The sequence below is a fragment of the Liolophura sinensis genome, chromosome 4 (genome assembly GCF_032854445.1).
Source record: "Liolophura sinensis isolate JHLJ2023 chromosome 4, CUHK_Ljap_v2, whole genome shotgun sequence".
In the NCBI taxonomy this organism is placed as follows: Eukaryota; Metazoa; Mollusca; class Polyplacophora; order Chitonida; family Chitonidae; genus Liolophura; species Liolophura sinensis.
This window is the reverse complement of record NC_088298.1, coordinates 15102684-15125531: the sequence shown is the minus strand read 5'-3', so window position 1 is coordinate 15125531 and position 22848 is coordinate 15102684. Positions and strand designations below refer to the sequence as shown.

Sequence of the window (22848 nt, the reverse complement as noted above, 5' to 3'; positions counted from 1 at the left end):
ACATAAAGACTTATAATATTAAAACTATGAAAATATTTGCAGAGCATCAATCTGAAAAATACCTGATGCCGTGAGTTTTCAAAAATCACAGCTGACTTGGCGTCTTTTGTTGCAACAGAGGAATTTTCACCTGTATTTAAGGCTGTCTTTGTCTCAGGTGTGTCATGACTCATGTCAGTTTTACCCTGCAGATTTACAAAGTGTCAGTAAGGTTATCGGGTATTGTATTTATACTGGGTTGGCCATCAAGGTGTGTATTCAGGCATCAGAACTTTCTTCACGTGTCAGCATGGATACTTTCTCTGTTCTGTTCCAACTGTCACGGAAAAAGGTGTGGCCATTGCAACTGAAAGCAGCGTCCCTGGATGTCAGTTTTCTAAATCTCGTCTAACTATAGTTCTTATATGACACTACTTTGTGCTACAAAAGATGTGTAATGTGGAAACCCCTGTGGTGTATCAAATTTCACATCCATGAAGTTTATTGATGTCTACGTGGGCATGAGTCATTTGCGGTTTGCAACATATCAAAAGGGGCTCTCAGGTATTTAGACACGGAAAAGTTTTTCTGGCTTTGCCATGTTTCTTAAACTATTGATATTAAATCACAGTAATACAGGTGCAGTATTAACATTTAAGTCCATATTGATGTAAGATACTGTCCCTGGGGCCAAAGATTTACGAAGGTGTAACTTTAATATCGCATAACATAACACAGGTGAGACATGTACGTTAAAGAGGTTAAAGCTACATCTAATCAAGATTTATGCAAGTGAAATAGCGGAAGGGTAATGAAATGTCAGTACTGCCCCATTTATTCCATTAAAAGGTCTGATGCACCAGCTGTACCTGTGATATTAATAATATTGCAGTTATGGTATACTGTTACCTGTGTTGGGATTTACTTGCGTACCTGAGTGGCATGAACAAGAATAGTGATTAATGACAACGTGCCTGTGAGAACTCACCTGAGCAAACTCACCTGTTGTAAGTCGCTACGTAATGCATGATCTCATCCTCTGGGGAATTTACATGTACGTGTAGTGTATTTCACCTAGAGTTTGGCCTGTTTGAACGCGCTTTCAGAAGCTTTAAAATCATGCTTTTGAGGTTAAGGCTTAAGTTTTTCTGATAAGAGTCTAATCAAACGGAGCAAAAGATCTTCAAATAACCTTTCTTAAGGTGGATGAATGAATCAGTGCGCATCAAAGAGAAGGTGTTGCTTGACAAAAGCTAAAATTTAGATGAAGCGCAGTATTTTCATGTATAAGGTATTGTACATGTAGCAAAATCATAATCAAAATCATTAGTTTTCAAACCTTAAGTTTCCACACGTGACGCATTCTCCAGGAAGTTCGTTTCGTAAAGAAATGGCTGTCCAGATTCCTTCATTTGCAAAGGGAGATATTCTGCATCTTGATTTACATATAATTTGGCATACCCTAGTTTCTCAACATTTTCACATATAGAGTAACTTTCAGTGGAATTTATGCACCTTTGTACGTTATTTGGGTTCGGATTCAAAACTACATTGGTTGGGTTGACCAATTCCAAGGTTTCACAACAAGTATATGTTTATCGTTGTACACAGAGTAATGCCCTCAGGATGTGCCTGAAAAAAACATCTTGCAAACATATGAACATGATGAATAACGTAAGCGGGTGCATAGATTCGACTGAAAGTTGCTGTATACGTGAAAATTTTGGTTTGCCAAATTAAATGAAGAAGCAGAATTCAGGTTGATTTTTAATATTTAATAATTTCTACATGTTCATGAAGTTAATGTACTATGACATTTTTTCCATTTGATAAGTATACATTTACACAAGTTATCATAACCATATCATGCTCATTGAACTCTAAATTTGCTTCTCCCATTATATGTACTTCATAGCTAAAAACATCTCTGAGACACGATCGAAACAAACTTTTTCATGTAATTGAAATGGAAACTTCGTGTCAGCTTTGACACATTTAACGGTATTTTCTTCTATGTGGGGGGTAAAAACAGCAGAAAGTTGTATTGAATTTTGTCACATCGTAAAAAAGTTTTCCCCAGCAGTAAATTCCCGTGAGCATTTTTCGTCCACTTTCTCATCCTGACAGCAATGTTAATGGCTAATCCAAGCAGACCAGTGGGAGTTTATGCTCGTTCTTCCATTGGCTAGTGGAATGTTTGCGCTCTGGTTATCGGGATGAAACCTCCAAAGTAGACGATGAAAATGAACAGTTTGGAGGCTTCTGCTGTGATACTTTTACCCCTCTGTTATTTTTATTGCTTGTTTGAGTCTTCAGTTGTCTGTATTCTTATTTTTTTAACTTGGAGCATGGAGCTGTACAGAAGACATATTATCAGAAGCCGGTGGCTGGGAGTTCAAATCCAGCTCATGTTGGCTTTATGTCCAGTCATATGTTGGAAGGAAGGGCTCTGTTCAGTTTCCTCCCACAATAACCCTGGCTGGTGTCGTGCATGTATATATGAAACATTGGGCATAAATAAATAAATAAATAAATAATGTAAATGTTAAAAGGTCATTTTCATCTACCTGTACCTGTAAAGCTTACACAGAGGACAGACATTTACATTTACAACACTGTACCTGAACCTGTTTGTAAAAAATTCTTGGAGTGCTGGGCAAAACACCAATTAAATAGTTAGCATAGTAAATTAGTCGGTAATTAAGTCCTGAAGCTGCTTAAACATTTTGAAATGTTCATGTATATTATTATTATGTTGTGAGGAAGTGGAGCAGAGCCCCACCAGGAGGAAACCCACAACCATGCATCCTCATGTTGCAAATTTTCCCCACGTTTCCACGTATGACCAGAAAGCTGGGCTTGATCTCATAGCAGTCGCATTGTTGCAAGGCTCTAAGGTCATTATGCCTCGCTAGCACCCTAACCATCCTAAAAACCAATCAAATAAATATTAAAACACATGTGCATGTAGTTGATTATTGATTTAGTCGCTTAAATGTACAAAAAGTGAAAAGGTCTTGTGGTAAATTACTGGGTACATGTTCAATTAATTTCATCTGTGAGCCTTTCAATTTTAAGTGCTTGCTTTACGCAATACTTTGAGCCCAAAAGCGGGTATTACATTGAACCAGGCATACAGAAAACAAAGAAAAATTGAAATGCTAGTACTCTTCTGACATCTCTTCTCTATGAGCTGGTCCAACTTGTTCACCTCTAGGCTATTTTGCGTTTGTTTCCCTTAAAAACAATGATACGTGACCTTGTCCAAGTAAGAGGCCCATCGTTTAGATCAGGCTCAGGTAACTGGCCTTAAGACAAGTGACATGTTGCCCTATTTAAAGTGGCAGTCATCAACCCAGGCTGTATTACCTTCATGTACCCAAAGACTGCCTCAGATTTTCACCTTGATTTTTTTTTCTTAATCATGAGACTTTAGGACAAAAGTAATTAAGTTCCTGATAAGCTGTATAATGAACTTACATTTTATATCTGTAAATGTAAAAGCATTGTTTTTTTATAACATTGTTTGTATAGTCGAGAAATATAGATTTTACTTTTGATTCACATGAAAAATCTTTTGGGTTTAATATTAGATGTAAATAATTGTGTTCTTACATGTTTTTTGCTTATTGGTTTGTTTTGTTGGCTCGCAAGTGTCACATGTTTTTCTTTCACGGAGAAATCTGTCAACTACTGGTTAAGTAGTGGATATTTTTGAAGCAGTCTGACAAGTCATGTGGTATTGGCATTAGCCAACATCCACACCTGTTTAAAAGAGCAATCAGGTAAGGGACCATTTGTAAATAACTTAATCTTTCCACGTGAAAATGTCCATATATCTACACATATAAACTGATCAGCATATTATGAAAGATTTGTGAAGTGAAGATGGTCCCTTATTTCTCCCAATGGCTGAACACTCCTTAAGTCTCCTTAACTAACGATCTTCGTATAAACTTACCTGTCCATCTGCTATGTGCACATGTACCTGTATGGCATACTGAACAGTCTGATGGTTGTTTTTGTTTCATCAAACTTCTAAGGAGTGCTTCTGTTAGCTAAGGAGTTGTTCTTTTTTTTGTCTTTTTTCTTGTTAATTAATTATCCTTTTATCCAATCAAATCTGTCTGCGTGGTTGACTTAATGAAGGGCACTAAACATTTGTGAAAAGTCACCTGATCACAGACTGATAATCCTGTCACTTAATAGGGAACTTTGATACCTGTCCACCAGTGTGATAAACAAACTTCATAAGTAGAAATAAGGGGAAATGGAAATCTTTGAGTCGGTGTATGGTGTTTTTAGCTTGAAGCACAGGCATAGCTTATGTTATGCCTTGAGTGTGGGCAAAGCTCAGCTGAAGCAGTGTTAAGGGCTGTACCTCAAACAGTACTGCATGACGAAGCTAATGTTTTGCACACACTTAAAACACAATAGCACAAGGGGTATGTTCCATTGTTTTTGCCCCTTTTGCATATTCATGACTGTAAATTACAAAATGTATGACTTATATACTGCCTTTTGTATTGGATTCAATGTTAAGGGTGGTATCTCAAAAAGTACTGCATGATTGAGTTCATGTTTTGCATACAACCCACAGTTAGAGAAGGGAATGTTTTCAGCGTTAATGCTGCTTGTGTGTTAATCATTATAAATTACGAAAATTCCTGATCTTCGTATAGCCTTTATGTATTAGATGTAGAATGTTTATTAAGGTATATGTACATTGTGTCCGCATCGGGAGCGGTAGTTCCAGGGTCGATCCTGGGTCGAGTCACACCTAAAACCTTAAAAGAGGAAGTGACTTCCTCGCTTGGGGCTCAGCATGAAGGTGATAGTGGAATGATTTGTTGACTCGTATCTGTATAATGGCTCAGGCAGGGTGGCTTACTTGCCTTCAGAAAGGCATCTCAGTGAAGCAGCACTAGATAAAAGAGCGGTGGAAATCCGTCCTGCAACAAGGAGGCACATCACATGCACTCTAAGGATTCCTTCGTTGTCACATGACTGAAAAATTCTTAAGCACAACATTAAACCCCAATCACTCACTCACTCACTCACTCAAGTACATGGCACTGTGTATATTGAACTGAAGTTTTGCATCCATGTGTCTCCTACCTGTACATCAGGCAAGAACTTTGATAACCCTAAATGCTTATTTTTGGTGACTGAATATTCTTGTTCTTACCACCCTACCATCTGTTAGCTCTTTTGTGGCTAGGGCTTGACCTTGACCCAAAGCTGTCACAGACTATTTGTTAATGTGCTACTGTAGAAAGAGATCCTCTTGTCATCATTAACAGCTTTGAGTCCTCAGCTGTTGGTGTAGTTTAGATAACAGAAGACAGAATCTGGTGGTGAAAAAAGACCTTCTTATGCAGGGGAAATTTTCACAGGAAGTAGGCCACAGTTGTGTTGAAATCTAATTCTGAAGGATGGGGCATAAAAAGCAGCGGCTGGTACCCAGGTTTATGTAATGGTCCCAGGGTGAATTAAGACGCCAGAAAGACCACAGTGGTGGCGGTAATCGCTGCGCTCAGACAGAAGAATGGCCGAGACCTGGCAAGAGTCCCTTCTGTGACTGTGTGAGAAAAAAACAGAACAAAAGGTGGTAAACAGAATGGATGAAAGGTGGAGATAATAGGAAAGCAGTTTGGATAAAACAGTTTTGAAAAAAAAAAAAGAAGAAGAATGTATTGCTTTGAAGTGAAAATTTCCAAATGACTAAATTTTTTATGGCAATACCATAAGTTTTAGCTGTTCTGGTATTCATCTGGTGGTTGTGACATGGTGCAGACACCATATTTGCTTTAGTTTGAAAAAATGTTATACAGAAAAGAGGTAAATAGAACACTTGGGGGGAACATGCATGCACATGTAGTCTGCTTTGCATATGTAGATGTTAATCTATTTTATAAATCAAGTCAAAATTTGCAGTATCGGAGACATCCCTCAAAATGACATGTCATCTTGTATCTTGTTATGACAGTTGTCCATTTTGAATATGAAAGGAAAGGATGTCAAAAATTTGACTACCTAAGTGCTCTGGCTATTTTTCCTGTTTGAGATATATTCACCTGATTGGAAAGCTCATAATCATAGAAATTTCAAGTTTTATTTATTCATTTTTTTTTTTTGTTTTTGGATTTTTTTTAATACCAACTTGCTTGTAAAACACAAAATTAAATTGCTGTCGCCTCTCCCTGGATACTAACATATTCATTGGGCTGCCTCACTAAAATACCATGCTGAAGACATCAGACAATGACACACACCCCAGTCCCACTGTACACTGACAGAATAACTAAGTAAAATACAATCAGTTCTAGGCCTATCCCATAATGTATTTAGGATGAGTACAGCGGGAATATAATGTATCAGAGGGAGATCACAGACATTGAGAATGTACAAAAAGTTGGAGTAGTTGAAGTTCTAGTCAAATTCCGTGTGCATGACAATTTACAGCAAGGGACAGGAACATGCAAGTAATTACACGTACATGGTACATATATTTCAACATGCTTTTTTTCTGGTGAAAGTAGGTTTTCATGTACTTGCAAACGTCTTTTATTTGTCTGCTTCTCATCAGTGCCAAGAATGGTTCGGGCTCCGTCCTAGTTACAAGTTTGACTTTTTGCGTCTCCCACATGTTTAAACCTTGTGAACTTCGGCCTTTGACATCTAATTTTCCAGTGTTAACTCCTCATTTAAGTGGCAAGAATTCCTACATGTACTTGTGTGCAGGTAGATGTCAGATCTGCATTTCATGACAGCTGCAACTCAAGTGCACTTTCTGAGCTCACTGTTTAGGATTTGGCAGAGCTTTTAAGTCTGAGAAACAAAAACAGGAAAGGACACGGTGCATTTTTCATAGAAAAGCTGTTGCCTTTTCGGTATAATGAATGGGTGCATTTGTGCCAGTGATGTATTTGATGTTAGCCTCTCTGTGGCAGTAAATTTACAACTGCAAGTATGTTTGCCCATTTTTTTTTACCCCCAGTGCATCATTTAACTGGGGAAAAAATCTATCTGTATTCTAGATGAACATATAAAGCAGGTGACCTCAAACAGTTCGACAGACCTGACCACTTTGACATGTACACACTTCAATTGACCTTTTTAACCACTAAAGCACTTTTTTCAGTGGAATTTATGCATGGAATTATTATGAAAATGATACTAAAATGATTTGTTTGTTTCATTAAAGATGCAAACTTCATAAAACTGTGCAGATTATTTCTCTACACTGCATAGTTCTCTCAAAATGTTTCAAAAATCCAGTAGGACAGTAAACCTAAAAACGCCTTTCTCAGAGTGTTAAGAATCTCTTGAGTAGTTTTACTTCGTTATGGCTGATTTTAAGGTAATTTATTGTACAGATGTGTTGAACTGTGTTCGCATGGGTTACGTAATTTGCTTCTGTAGGTTGGCGGTTTAATCTAGTTACACTGTTTTCTTTTTCCATAAAACTGACAACCATATGTCCTTGTGCATGTTAGTGGAAAGTTCTTGAATTATGCATTCAACAGCAAATCAAATAATAAACTGAGCATGTTTTATTGATCTGTGATTGCCTTACTGGACATCTCTCCCCGGCTCAAGAAGGTACAGGTAACCACTTTATTGAATTATATGGCAGTTACATGCCTCTAACTTTTTGACGCCACCGTGTGACACCTCAAAAGCGGTCGAGAATGATTGGTTGCGACATAAAAACTCTTGTCGTTTCCATAACGACAGACATGCCAGACATAGCCAGTCTTAAATATCTGACACCAGCAGTTATCGGGGGTTTTTCTGTTCGCACTTTGCTGTCATTGATTGGGACAGTGGAGTCTGGGTTTGTAGGACCACAGATACATCAGCAGGGGATCTTATCTGGAAGTCCCTGACCCGACGGGATTTATTGGACCCGATTGTGAGTTTCTAACCCTTCAAAGGTCAAAGGGCCCCAGCGCTTGTCTGTCTCGGTACTTTATCCTACATCATTCTAATAAACAAATGCTCTGTTTGTATAGTGACTTCTGTAAGTCACTAAATCATGTCAGTGAATGTTCTTGCGCATGCTTAAATAGTGGGAATTCAGTTCACATTTAGTTCTGTCAAATGTTGCTCTTGTAGACAATTCTAGAAGTATTTCACAGTCCTTGGATACATTTCATGTAGGATGCGATCCAAATCCTCTTTATCAGTTGTTGTGAATTTTCTGTGATATGTCCGATATTTGCAAATCTTGCTCTGAATAGCATGTCCTTTTTTGTTGTATAAGTCAAATATCCTTGAGTAAGGCATAAAACGGCAGAGATTGTTCTGGAACTCTTAGGCTCCTCATTAAGAATAAGCATGTACATATTCAAAGTGAAGTGTAAGTTGTTAGATAATTGGCCATTGTTGCGCCTGACAAGGTTTCTTCCCTTGATACATGGTTGCCATAGCAACAGATATGACAATGTGGGTTGTCAAGGCTTTTCAGGCATGTCCTGGAATATTCTGGAATGTCTGATAAATATGGTTTGCGTGTCAGTTGATACGTTTTATTTTACATGTTGCCTTCCTCTCCTGTTGTGCATGGGAAGGCCTGTCAGCAAACCTACAGATGGCTGTGGGATTCTCCCGAGCTCTGCCCAGTTTTCTCTCAAAAATTATGCTGGCCTCCGTCGAATAATAATATCCTGAGTATGGCGTAAAACACCAGTCAAATATCTAAATAAAATACGTGCTGCCTGCTGAACAGAACAGAGCTCTTCTGACATGAATCGTCACACTTGTGGAATACAGTGGTCAATTTTTGCTCCATTTTCACTTCAGAAAATTTGCTTTGAATTTTTTGTAACAAAAAATTGAAAATTGATCAAATTTTGTAATAAATATCTCCTGTGCATGCCCACACAAGTGATGAACCAAAATGCATATCGGGAAAAGCTCTCTGTAGGCATGGAAAATTATGTGCAAATTTCACAACAAATTTTTGATAACAAAGATTTTCTATGCTTTCTACAATTTTTTTTTTTTTTTCAACCACAAATATCATTCCAAACTCATCGGCAATATGAACAGAAATATTTCACTTAAGGAAATAGCTCTTCTTTTCCTGCCACAATACATGTATTTACAGTGGAAAATTTAAATTTTGTTTCTATTTTGAATGTCGTGAAATGCTACTATTTTAATTAATTGATTGATCAGTGCAATCAAATATGCAAAAGCGCACATCATGAATTCTTGGCTTCGGTATGAATGTATGGTCTTTTTTTATTTATTTGATTGGTGTTTTATGCCATACTCAAGAATATTTCACTTACGCGACGGCGGCCAGCATTATGGTGGGAAGAAACCAGGCAGAGCCCAGTGGAAACCCACGACCATCCTCAGGTTGCTGGAAGACCTTCCCATGTACGGCCGGAGAGGAAGTCAGCATGAGCTGGAATAAGTATGGTACATGTATAATGAAAATGTGCGACATAAAAAATAGGCCTATCGTAACAAGCCTCTGAGGGTTAATCAGTCAAGTGCAAAGCCTGTTCAAAATATATTATATCTGCCATATGTGGATTAAATGGTGTATGGCTGCCTCTAGTTAGGTGTAGATGTGCACATTTAAAAGCTGAACATTTGGGATATCTTTATTGCCTAATTTTGCTGGCTTCCACTCCGGCCATATGTGGGAAGGTCTGTCAGCAACCTGCAGATGGTTGTGGGTTTTCCCGGGGCTCTGCCTGGTCTCTTCACCCTATAATGCTGGCCGCCATTGTATAAGTGAAATATTCTTGAGTACGGCATAAAACACCAATCAAATAAATAAATAAATATTGCCTGATTTGGGTAAGCAGTACGAAAAGTTTTTAAGCACTTGAAACTTCACTTCTTTTGTCCTCTGCAGTATACATGTACCTTACAAGTGTGTGGGAGAGTGGGTAAATGTATGGTGGGGGAGAAAGTCAAAGATGAGAAGTCCATTGTTGCATAATATCGGATTCATGGGCCTGAAGTGCAGTGATTATCTATGTTGATGACCTCATTAACCGAGTTATTAGAATGTGCCAGCACAGCGCAGTGACTTTGAAGCCTCATCAGTGCAGTCGCTGTGAGTTCAAGTCCAGTTGATGCTAGCTTCCCCCCTTGTACATATGTGGGAGAGCTTGCCAGCAACCAAGATGGTGGTCGGTTGCTCTTAGGCGCTCCCCTGTTCCCTCCTACCATATTAATCCTGTTTGCCATGGTATAAGTGAAACATTCACTGGTACAGTTTAAATAAGTGTTAAACCGTTAAATAAATCAGGTAATTAAATATCCTTGACAAAAGCTGATCATATCATGTAGCTCTTCAAATAAACTGCATGCTCTGCCTACCCTCTGCTTGTCAAAACATGGAAAAATCTCCCACCATGAGAATTTGAATGATGAGATGAGACACGAATGTTTTATGTTGGTGTGAGTAGAGAAAGTATGTGTGACAAACTACATATTCATTTAAGATTAGAATTAAGTACACCTTGGAAACCTTTTAAACCACCATACGGTCTTGTAATGCTTCTACTTGTACTATGTCTAAGATCTTTATACCATGTTTATATTCATGAACGGTTCCCTCTGAACCAGTAATGCCAATCTCGTGTCCCAAAAGAAAAAAAATATGTCCTCCTCTTGCTAATGCGATCCTGCAATCTTAAAGAAAGACGAAATTGAAGCAGGAAGGAAATTTGCATCGTTACTGAAACTAATGTTCAGCAAGTCATTTAAAAAAGGAATGGCTGACTTCGTTGGTTACACCAAATGCAAAATAAACTCCCAATTTCATCTTGAGCCAATACCTTTGTAGGCGTCTTGGCGCAGGCCCATCTAAGTTCACTCCAAGAAGGGAATCCTCTCAGATTATCTGTCCAGACACTTCACCGTGGCAAGAAGAAGAGATGTGTAATTTCAGTCATTTATTCATTACAAAACATGAGTTCATCGGGGGTTACTGTTACCCAAGAAGTAGTAGGTGTTTGGATCAACTCCGTAGAGTTTGTTCCAGTACCAAGAAATGGAGATAATGTCAACAGTTGACCAGTTCAGCACTTAAGAGCTGATCGTGAAGCAAATAGATGGAGCTCATTCACTATCTGTCTCGACAGATTTCTGTGGGGTTTTGTTTTTTTCTCTCATTTGTGATGTTTCTGAATCGTTTGTATCCTGAAACGTTTGGCGCAAATCGCCAGCAGAGCATACGATTTTATTGACAAGTAGCTTTTCATTGGTCATTTTAATGGAGGCAAAGCGATTCCAGGTCAATATTCCAATCAATAAAAGACCGCATATCCCACGCGTCGATGTTTTCAATGCAGATTGAGCTTAAGTACGGAACATTGCATGACAATTCTACCTCCTGAGCCTAGAGAGGTGTCAGTAGAGCATGATAAGTCCGCTCAGTGTCTGATCGACTTTTAATCAGTTTTCTTCCCACTTGCTGACTGTCAAAAGTTACAACCTGTCAGACACTACACTCATGGCGACTGTCCGAGAGACGACTGCCACAGCCCGCGGGCATTTTCTTGTGTGAAGCAGTATTCTACTGCCTTGACCCTGAAAGTAGTAGTAACCAGTGGTCAAGCACTGACCAGGCAAAGGGGTCGTCCATGGTTTTTTTTTCCCATCACATAATTACAATCTCTGCTTCCTCAGAATAACCTTGGTCTTTCCGCACTTGGATTTTGTGTGTGGGTGGGGGACAAGTTTACACTACTGGAAGAGAATTAAGGCTTTATTTACAGATACAGTTCAGTCTTTTTTCAAGCGCAAAGTGACAGTTTTGAAAAGTACTCAAACGTGTGAAGCCCCTAGAATAAATTAAATCTGCCTACCCAATTTTATTTCGTCTGCATCGAAAATAAAATTGTGGGCTATGTATTAAGTGAAGTTTGTCTGTACTCAATGTGTTGACCGTTTTCACAGCTGATCTTGGACAGCTAGGGTCAGATGAAATAGCCAAGAAAAGGCAACTACTTAGTAAAGGATTCAGTCTACGTATTTCGGAACCATACCATATTGTTCGCTGTTTGTCAATAGCTGAATCTCCATATGCCTATGTTCAGCATGAAGGGGATAGTGCAACAACTGGTTGACCTGTATCAGTATAATGGCTCAGGCGGGGCGGCTTAATTACTTGCCTTTGGTAAGGCATTTCAGTGAAGCAGCACTATATAAAAGAGTGGTGGAAATCCGTCCTGCAGCAAGGAGGCACATTACATGCACTGTAAGAACTCCTTCATTATCATGTGACTGAAAAATTTACCTTCATGTAAATAAAGGTTTAAGAATCAGCCAATGAGGTCACCCAGTGGTTTGAGTGTGGACTTAAGTCACCAGTTTTGTCAGATGCAAGAAGAAAAACCCCCATAAACTTGAAACTCGATGAAAAAGCCTGTACATGTACATTTGGATTGAATGTTGAGAAAGAATTTGAATTCATTTATGGGTTGCAGAGTGTGCATTGTGTGAACTCTGTACTGGTAGGTTCTTTGATACTATGAAGATGTAAACTTGCATCAACATACTGTAAATCTTGTGCCTTTTGAACTTTAAAGCATTCTTTCTAGTGGAATTTATGCATATATTGTAACTGTTATGAAAATTACACTCAAATGATTTGTTTCTTAAAACTGTGCAAACTATTTACTATTAATAGTTCTCAGAATGCTTCAAAATAATGGTCGCCGGTAGGTTGAAAAGTTTGAAGAATTAGGGTATTTCTTTTTGTACTGGGCCCAGTTTCACAAAGAGGCGTACAACAATTTTTTATTGTACATTTCTCGTAAGATATTTTGTACCATTGTCCTATATATGCATGTGTGATTGGATGTATGACATTTTGTGGAAATCTCAGTTGGTTAGCACGCTAGCGCAGCGTTATGACCAAGGAATCTTTCACCATGCAGTCGCTGTGAGTTCAAGTCCAGCTCATGCTGGCTTCCTCAGCAACCTGCGGATGGTCGTGGGTTTCCCTCAAGCTGTGCCCGGTTTCCACCCACCATATTACTGGCTGCCTTCGTATAAGCGAGATATTCTTGAGTACGGCGTAAAACACCAATCAAATAAATAAATAAATCTTTGTGGAAATGGGCCCTGAACTCTATATTCTCTTAATTAAATTAGATTAACCACGAAGATCAGTTAACATTCGATAGTTACATATCATCTAGTTCCCCTGTGTGCAGTGATTCGGCGAGCAAGACATCATACTGCGCAAACTCTGCTCTAAATTGACCAATAAATCACCACCTTCTTGTCATCACCACGGTTTCAATGGCCGCTAATTAGACTAGCACTGTTCAACGGTGCTTCGTCGATTTCCTGACGAAGCGTCGACAGACAATGCGGGCATAATGACCCAATTTGTTACGCCTAATGCGTGGAATATCAGCAAGTGACCTGTCTCTGCAATATGGACTTTGTCCTGTTTCATTATCGACCCTTTGATAGTCCGGATTTTGGACATTGGCGCGTAAAACTCACATCACCTTGAGTATGCGTGTGCATACTGCCGCTAGGAGTCCTCGTTTCCGAGTATCCCAGTGTCAGAGAGAAGCCGATAGAGTTAATGATTAAATGAGTTTGTGATGAATAGTTTATGCGCTACGTGAATGTTACGACTGGCATATTGATTTTCCTGCTGCGATTACTGAGCGCCAAGAATCGCAGACCGCCAACGCAGACTGGAACAGTTGTTCTGTTTGCTATTGTCGCGTTCATATTACACATACATCCCAGAGCTATATACACGGCCTGCCAACATCGTTCGTAAGAATGCATTTATGAAGTACTAATGAAACAGGCATTGATGCGTTAACTGGTTTCGTCTCCTGGCAAATGAGATGGTTGTTTGCCATTGCATATTGGTGTGCGTGTGCCGATCAGTCATGTTCACATACCCTCCCACCTTTGTTTGCCTGGCTACTAAATATAGTTCATGTAGGACTGCTTAATTTATTATTTAACAACTAAATGTATAAGAAAAGGTCCTTGATATATATAGTAATTGAATATTATTTGGTCCCATATCCCATAGTCTTAGAATTGTATTTATTCAATTAAGTGATGTTGTTGAATGCCCGACTCAGACATTTTTGCCTTATTTCATGTCGTCTATTTTTTTCGCGTAGACGAAATGTGAGTGCATACTGTAGACATTTGGAATCGTTACAGTTAAAGTTTTATATGTGTGATTTATAGATATGCGAACCATATTAATGGAAAAATGACTGAATGAATGATTATGGCTTATCACCATATTAGTGGAATACATGAAGGAACAATATGTACATGTACAGATTCATTCTTTTGATTAGTGTTGCACGTCATGTTCAAGAATGTTTCGCTTATAAGATGGTATGCAGCATTATGGCGTGAGGAAACCGAGCCCCGGGTTAAAGCCATGCCCATCCACAGGTCACTAGTAAACCTTGTCTCACTAACCTTATGTTGTATTGACTGTTTTATCATTTCATTTTTACCATTCCCTTCGCTCTCAGTGTTCATTTAAGACTGCTTGTGTTCGTCTGTTAGTATCGTGGGAGAAAGTTCTTCAGTAACTTGCCAAATGTTGGTGGTTTATCCCTGAGCACTTTGTTCTCCTTCACCTGGAAAACTGACGGCCATTGTATGATTGAGAACGTCTTGAGTACACTTCAATGAGTAAATTAACACTGGTAAATCAAACGATTTATGTCTGGTATTTATACATGTTAATGGCTCTTCTATTAAAAATTCAAAACAACACAAATTCAAAACAACAATGGCACAATTTTATTATACATGTATGAAAGAAATTTGACCTGTCTTATCAGTGTGTGTTGTTGCTGTAGAAAACATAGCTTCATAATATCAAATGAATTCCTAGCTGTTTTATGTGCTGTTGTTTCTGTTAGGAAATATTGTTTATCGCTCCTGTTATTTGGTTAAAAAAAAAAGCCATTTTTCTGTTCTTTTTCTTGCAGTATGCCTGGGGTCAAATACTGGTATGAGCTCACGAGGGTCAGCGTCTTACCGTTATGGTGCTTACAAGACCCGTTACACGAACTGCACCTATGTTGATGGTAACCTCGAGATCGTGTTCCTGGACGAAGAAAACCAGGATTATGACCTTAGCTTTCTGTCAAACATTAGAGAGGTTACGGGCTACGTTATGCTGGTATCCGTCTTTGCGCAGTACATTCCCTTGGTCAATTTGCGGATCATTCGCGGCAGGACATTGTTCAAATCTAATGGGGAATACTACAGTTTGTACATAGCACTTAACGTCCAGCCAGGCTCAAATAAATATGGGTTGATGGAGCTACAGTTCAAGTCGCTGTATGGTGAGTAAATTTTTTTTTTATAATAAATCTGTGGTTAACAGTAGATGTGTAATATGACATGATTTTTCATCAACTTAGTCATCGGATGGTGGTGGGTTTCCCCAGGGCTCTGCTCGGTTCCCTCCCATCACAGTGCCGGCCACTATGCTGGCAAATATCAATCAAATAAATTAATAAATAAATAAAAGATAAAAATTACATGAAATTGTTGGTAACTGATTGGAGATACATGTATGTATATAGGAATCGGTTTAGTTAAATGAGATGTCGATTTTGGTAAGATATGATGTCGATTTTTGGTCAGATATAACCAATATTTCACCTACAGTTTAGCATTTTTTAAAGGACACATTTTTCTTGGTTCTGAATGAGGTTTTTGTGACGTTAAACTATTTTTGTATCAGAAAAACTAATCTGGTGGTAACAAGAGTACCATTTTAAGGCACTTATGTGGGTCTGAATGTGAATTTTAGCAAATGTAGCATGTAGCAAACTAGAGGTGAAGTACAGTAATGTAATCGTACCACTATAAACCTGTGCAATTTATCGATGTTCGTTTTCCATTTTCATATTTTTCTCCATTCTTTTTAATTGTTATATTTTTTAAAGAAATTCTCGATGGCAAAGTGTTTTTCCATAACAATAACCTCCTGTGTTATGAGAACACCATTGTGTGGAGTGACATCAACCCGTCCGTCACGCCCCCTGTCCAGTTCAGCCTTGACAGCAAATTCCATCAGCGAACTTGTAAGTTACACATTTCATACCTTGCATACATTTTTTTCACCTGTTTATATTTTTGCGCACCATTACATAAAAAGATAAAGCTTTGAGAGAAATGTTATATTTGAACAGGAGCAAGAAAAAAAAAAAAAAGACTTGCCTGGATTACTTCTCTTTATGTACATGTAGTCGATATTTTTTCAAAGAATGAAACTATATAAAAGAAGTTGGTTTAAACATTGTTAGATTTATTTATTTATTTGATTGGTGTTTTACGCCGTACTCGAAGAATATTTCACTTATACGACGGCGACCAGCATTATGGTGGGTGGAAACCGGGCACAGCCCGGGGGAAACCCACGACCATCCGCAGGTTGCTGGCAGACCTTCCCACTTACGGCTGGAGAGGAAGCCAGCATGAACTGGACTTGAACTCCCAGCGACGGCATTGGTGAGAGACTCCTGAGTCATTACGCTGCGCTAGTGCGCTAACCGACTGAGCCACGGAGGCCCCTAATATTGTTAGAATGGTGGATAAAAATGATAAATTTCAGAATTGCATTTAAGACATTTGTTGCATTTCTTGTTGCTAGAAAACAGACAGACTAAATTGAGTTCGCCGAAATCTAGCGTTATTTAAGCTATGCACTACGTTTGGCATTGAAAGATACCAAAATGAAAGAAAAGTCAATTGTAATAGTTTATCAAGGGGAGGTAAGTTTTGATTTGGTATCCAGAGTTATTCCCCCTTATAGTCTTCATCGATTTCTAGCAACGTTTTTGTACCAGAGCTGATCAAATTAGAAGCCTCGTCTCTTCAAATGTTTGCCTACTCCAGCTACCAGACAGACTATGCTTGCCATCTATACTGGTATTTGTAATGGAATAAGTGTATGATTAATAAAATATTGACAAAATTTAAATTTTCCATCCTTATATAATTTTGAATATAAAGTGTTTTAAAATGTTTCCTTCATCAAAGAATAAATTATGAAAAGTTACATGTACATGCAGAAAGAACTATAATGAAAATCTAGAAATGAACAATCATTTGTACTTAATTAATGGTCACTTCCCATGGATTGGAATTGTTGTAAAATTTATATCACCTGAGTAATCATACTGATTTTCCATACACATGTTTCATTCAGCCCTTATCAAGTCTGCTACCGATGTATTCTGTGTCATTCTCAGCTTGGTTAAAAAGTTCAAAGAATTATGGAATAAATAATGTTGTCGCTATGGTTTCAGGTGGTGAATGCCATCCGTCATGTTTCCAGAACTCAACTGGCAGAAGACATTGTTGGGGAAGTGGTCCAGATATGTGTCAGAAATGTAAGTTCTGGGAAAAAGTACTCTTTTTTTTGGCTTAATTTGTACATATTTTGACAGCATGGTTTTAAAATTGCTGTTAAATCTTCAGTTATGAGTGAATTGTGTGTAAATATCAATTTCACCTCATAGAAAAACTAATCGCTTCAGTGGCCTAATGGTTAAAGTGTCTGCCTTGAAGTTGATACATCTGGGATCAAGCCAAGGTTGGTTTATACCAAAGATTTAAAACTGGCACTTGTTTCTGTTTTCATTTGGCACTGAGTGGTTAGAGCAAAGAAACAGGACTGGTCTACCCAGTGTTAGTTTAATGTAGCAGCATGGGGTGGGATGTCTTGTCTGGTGTGTTTCCCACGATGCTTCAGTGGCGGCATGGGCTCGCCCTGCCTCAAAGCGATACCTTGTTATGTACTCGCACTCAGTCGTCATATGACGGAAAAATTGTTAAGTCTGATGTTCAAACCCAAGCATACCTACAGTGTACCTTCATACGTGCAAAAAATAGGTTATGGAAGATATGGGTTCATTTCCCTACTTGTTGTCAAGAACCAATGTATTTTTGTGTGGTCATACATGAAGTTGTGGGAGAGAGCAAGTTACACATTGGAAATTTTACCAGTAACTTAATAGGCAGAGGTTGTTGGTTTAGGGGCACTCTGGTTTCCGCCACCTATAAAACTGGCTACAATTGTGTTACTGAAAAACAGGGGGGTATGTCTTTAACAACTATCAGATACAGGAAGCCAGCTGATATTTCTGATTTCAGTGACCCGCGGTGATGTGTGTAACCCGTCTTGTGATGGCCGCTGTTTTGGTCCTCTGTCAGGCCAGTGTTGTCATCCGAATTGTGCAGGAGGCTGTACTGGAGCCAAAAAGACAGACTGCTGGGTAAAATGCTACTAGGCAAACATACATGTACATTTCTTACTCACCTGTATTACTGGTAATATTGTTATATATGCTGTTGTCTCCAGTCTAACATTTGTTGAATTACTTAATATATTCCACCGATATGGTAAGCTTATCTGTACTTCACAAATAGGAAAGTTTGTCAGTGAGTTGTCAAAGGTTGGTGGTTTATTTCCTACTGTAAAACTCACTACCATTGCATAAGAGAAAATTGGTTGAGTCTGGCGGTTAACAACAATCGGTTATTTCCAAATTGGAAACTGGTTACTTGTGTGTGTAATGGTGGAATGTTATTCTTTTAGGCATGTCGAAATTTCCAAAACGATGGAGAGTGCGTGCCATTCTGCCCTCAGCAAGAAATCTACGATGAAAAGGACTTCCTCTGGAAACCAAATCCCAATGCTAAATATGCATACGGGTCATTATGCGTGAAAGAATGTCCAAGTAAGCTGTTCATTTATATATTTTATTTTGGGGATTGATGTTTGGGGTGGATAAAATTGAGAGAAATGATGAAAACAGCGCAAAGGGAGCCGGCGTCGGGGATGCTTAGTCCTCCAGCAGAATCTTGACTTATGCAAGAATACGATATAGAAGACTATAGCATAGAGTGTTAGACTGGAGCAAACTGTGTGATACTTGGTAATGTCACACCATATGTATAGAGGCCAAGATTCAGGAACTTAGTCCTCCAGCAGAATCCTGGTTCATGCAGAAATAGTGTAACAGTCTATCATGCTGTGACACATGTACTAAAAGACTGCATTGTGCTGTGACACATGTACTAAAAGACTGTGTCATGCTGTGACACATGTACTAAAAGACTGTCATGCTGTGACACATGTACTAAAAGACTGTGTCATGCTGTGACACATGTACTAAAGGACTGTGTCATGCTGTGACACATGTAATAAGACTGTATCTTGCTGTGACACATGTACTAAAAGACTGCATTGTGCTGTGACACATGCACTAAAAGACTGCATTGTGCTGTGACACATGTACTAAAAGACTGTTGTGCTGTGACACATGTACTAAAGGACTGTGTCATGCTGTGACACATGTAATAAGACTGTATCTTGCTGTGACACATGTACTAAAAGACTGCATTGTGCTGTGACACATGCACTAAAAGACTGCATTGTGCTGTGACACATGTACTAAAAGACTGTCATGCTGTGACACATGTACTAAAGGACTCTATCATGCTGTGACACATGTACTAAAGGACTCTTATCATGCTGTGAAACATGTACAAAAGGACTCTATCATGCTGTGACACATGTACTAAAATCAGATGGATTCAGAGACATTTTCTGAAATGAAATCGGAAATGAACAGTGTGTCGTGTGTGAAACAATGAAACATTTGTCTGTTTTCAGAACATTTGGTGAAGGACAGAGAAGGATGTGTGAAATCCTGCCGTCCTGAAAAACATCCTGTGAACGGAACGTGTGTGCCGTGCAAAGGGCCGTGTCCAAAAGGTAAATTTTGTGTGCCATGGTAACCAGAAAGATAGAGATTGTATAAAGACCTGTAAACAAAAAATTCTTGAGTCTATATTTGAACAACAATTAAACAAGAAGGTAGTCCAAGATTACAAACCTCGACCAATGGTAAATGTAAAAATTCCCACTCTAAGGAATGATACTCTGCATTTCTGTACTGTCAGTCAATGGTGACAACGCCAGAATTTAACTGATTTGCCATAGCAAAAGGCCAACGAGCTCTCCATAAATTTCATTCAAATCCTTTCATAACTTTTCCCATAAAGTTGCTGACTGACATGCAGACTGGTAACCTCTTTTGTATAGGAGGGAAGAAAGTAACTAAGTTAATGACATGCTACACTGGCTAATGGCTTCACGACCTTGACCAGTGATAAGGTCTCGGGTGCAAATCTACAACACTCTGGTTTGGCTGCAGTCTTGTGTCATGAGGTTTGTTTGGCAGCTGGCAAGGTGCAGTAGTTTTCTCTCAGCTCTTGCGGGTCTTCTCCGCCCACAAAACTAGCAAAAGTCAGGAAGAAAAACATTCTTGTAGTTTCACTCAAGAAGCGAAACAGTCTTAAAGACTCACTCAAGAAATGAAATGTTCTTAAAGTTTGACTCAAGAACTAAAACAGTCTTGAAGTTTGATTCAAGAAGTGAAATATTCTTGAAGTGTGACTCAAGAACTGAAACAGTCTTGAAGTTTGATTCAAGAAGTGAAACATTCTGGAAGTTTGACTCAAGAAGAAAAACATTCTGGAAGTTTGACTCAAGAAGTAAAACATTCTTCAGTGCAACGTAAAAAAAACAATCCAATAAAAAGATGATAATTGTTTTTCTTCTCCTTTCATTATGACAGTGTGCAAGGGGAATGATGCCAACAATTTCGTGGGAGCACGGTCACTCAAGAATTTCACAGGGTGCACAGTTATCAATGGCAACCTAAGAATCTTGGCAGCCACATTTATAGGGTAATTATTAGATACAGGTTACGTACATTATCAGGTTTTTGCACAGCATTAAGAGAGTGAGAATCAGCTTATTTATTTAATTGATGTTTCACACCTGAGTCAATAGTATTTCACTTATGTGTCGTTGGCCAGCAATATGGGTGGGGAAAAAAACAGGCAGAGCCCAGGGAAAACCCATGACGTTGCTGACAGACCTTCCCACCTACGGCCATAGAATAAGCCAGCTTGAGCTGGACTTGAACTCACAGTATTAGTTTGAGGCTCCTGCCGCCGTGTTTGCGCGCTTACCCCGTCAGCCGCGAAGGCTCTGAGAGTGAGATCAGTATTTCTACACCACTTTGCACATTTTAAAGACTTCTGTTCGTCCTCATTATCGCATTGAAAGAATTTTACTCTCTCTGGGTTTAAACATTGTCCTCATCACAGTATGGCTGCCGAAGTGGCATTAAGCCATAGTCTTCCACTTGTTCATTCACTTGTTCATACATTTGTTCATCCACTTGTTCATCCACTTGTTCACCCATTTATTCATGCACTTGTTCATCCATTTGTTCATCCACTTGTTCACCCATTTGTTCATCCACTTGTTCACCCATTTGTTCAAATTATTCTTGAGTATGCATGAAACCAATGAAACAATAACAGGCACATTTTTAGAGGTCAATGAAGATCATAAAATATTCTATTTTGGAATCTATTTATATATATTAAAAATATTCTATTTTGTCAGAATCTGGCAATCTGGATGTGTCAGTTCATGTCAGAATCTGGATAGTCATGAACACCTTTGTACTGTCAAGCACCTGCAGCATGCAGATGTCGGGCAAGTAAGGTAACAAAGAAAACTCCCAAAGCTATGTGCAACGGGTATTGTTTGTTGTAAATGTTTTCTTCCTTACTCTTTATTTATTTATTTAATTGGTGTTTTACACCCGAGTCAAGAATATTTCACTTATGCGACATTGGCTGGTGGAAGGGAACTGGGTAGAGCCCATTGGAAAGCCATGACCATCCGCAGGTTGCTGGCAGAACTGGACTTGAACTCACAGCGACGGCATTGTTTAGAGGCTCCTAGGTGGGTCATTGCACCACTTTGGCATGTTATGTTTCCATCCTTAATCCAGGTCCTCATTTTTGTAGTGATCCACTTTTGGACCCAACCCCTGTCAAACCATCAGAGCTGGAAGTTTTCTCAGATGTCAAAGAGGTGACAGGCTATGTAATGATCCAGTCGGATCATCCGGAGTTCACCAATCTTTCCTTCCTGCGGAACTTAGAAACTATCGGTGGCAGGGACGTCGACACGTATGTAAAAGTATTTTTTATTTTTTTTTATTTATATATTTGATATATATAAGATATATTTGTTCTTATTCATCCTCTTTGAAACATAATAAGATTTTTCTTTCCCTTAAGAGATTTACAGACACACAAAATTCATTTCTCTCTCTTTATTATGCCCGTGAATGAATCATATCCTTTTTAATGAGTTTTAATCAGAACATGGTGTGATGGTATAGATTCATACCCCAGGTCAGTTCAGAGGTAGAGCTTTAAATAAATCTGGCATGCACAGTTACTTTGCTTTATTCCATGCCCCTGAGTGACTTGCTAGTACTTAGTAATACAGAAATCTGTCTATGTATTTGTGTAGTTTTCTGTACATGTTGTTGTCCCATGTGCAGGTGGGAATAGCTCTACTCTCTGCGTGAAAATGCCCCTTAAAGGCAAAGATAACACTAACATGAAGTATATGTCAGATTAAAGTCCAATGAAAACTGTTTTTTGACCTAATAAATTGCAATTGAAACTTTGGATTCTACGGTGACATATGGGGACCATACACACAAAGACTGCTAGATACAATCAATCAAAATCCACAAACATGCAGAAGTATGAATGCATTCAATAAATGGACCTTGAAGCGAAGTATTTAATGCAGTAATATGCATGTGATGCCACCTGTGTACTGTATGTCTCATCACTGTATGTCTCGACACTATGTCTCAACACTGTATGTCTCATCACTGTATGTCTCAACACTGTATGTCTCGACACTATGTCTCAACGCTGTATGTCTCATCACTGTATGTCTCATCACTATGTCTC

General features: G+C 38.7%; 1 protein-coding gene across 1 annotated transcript in view; it reads left to right on the top strand.

Annotated features, from left to right (window-relative positions):
- The window catches only part of LOC135464437 (epidermal growth factor receptor-like), a 160161-nt gene that overhangs the window by 108999 nt on the left and 28314 nt on the right, over positions 1-22848 (top strand). The window contains 8 exon segments of the mRNA XM_064741863.1: positions 14955-15314; positions 15924-16061; positions 17289-17372; positions 18136-18257; positions 18581-18722; positions 19661-19762; positions 20628-20739; positions 21880-22044. Coding sequence (XP_064597933.1) covers positions 14955-15314; positions 15924-16061; positions 17289-17372; positions 18136-18257; positions 18581-18722; positions 19661-19762; positions 20628-20739; positions 21880-22044 — 1225 coding nt within the window.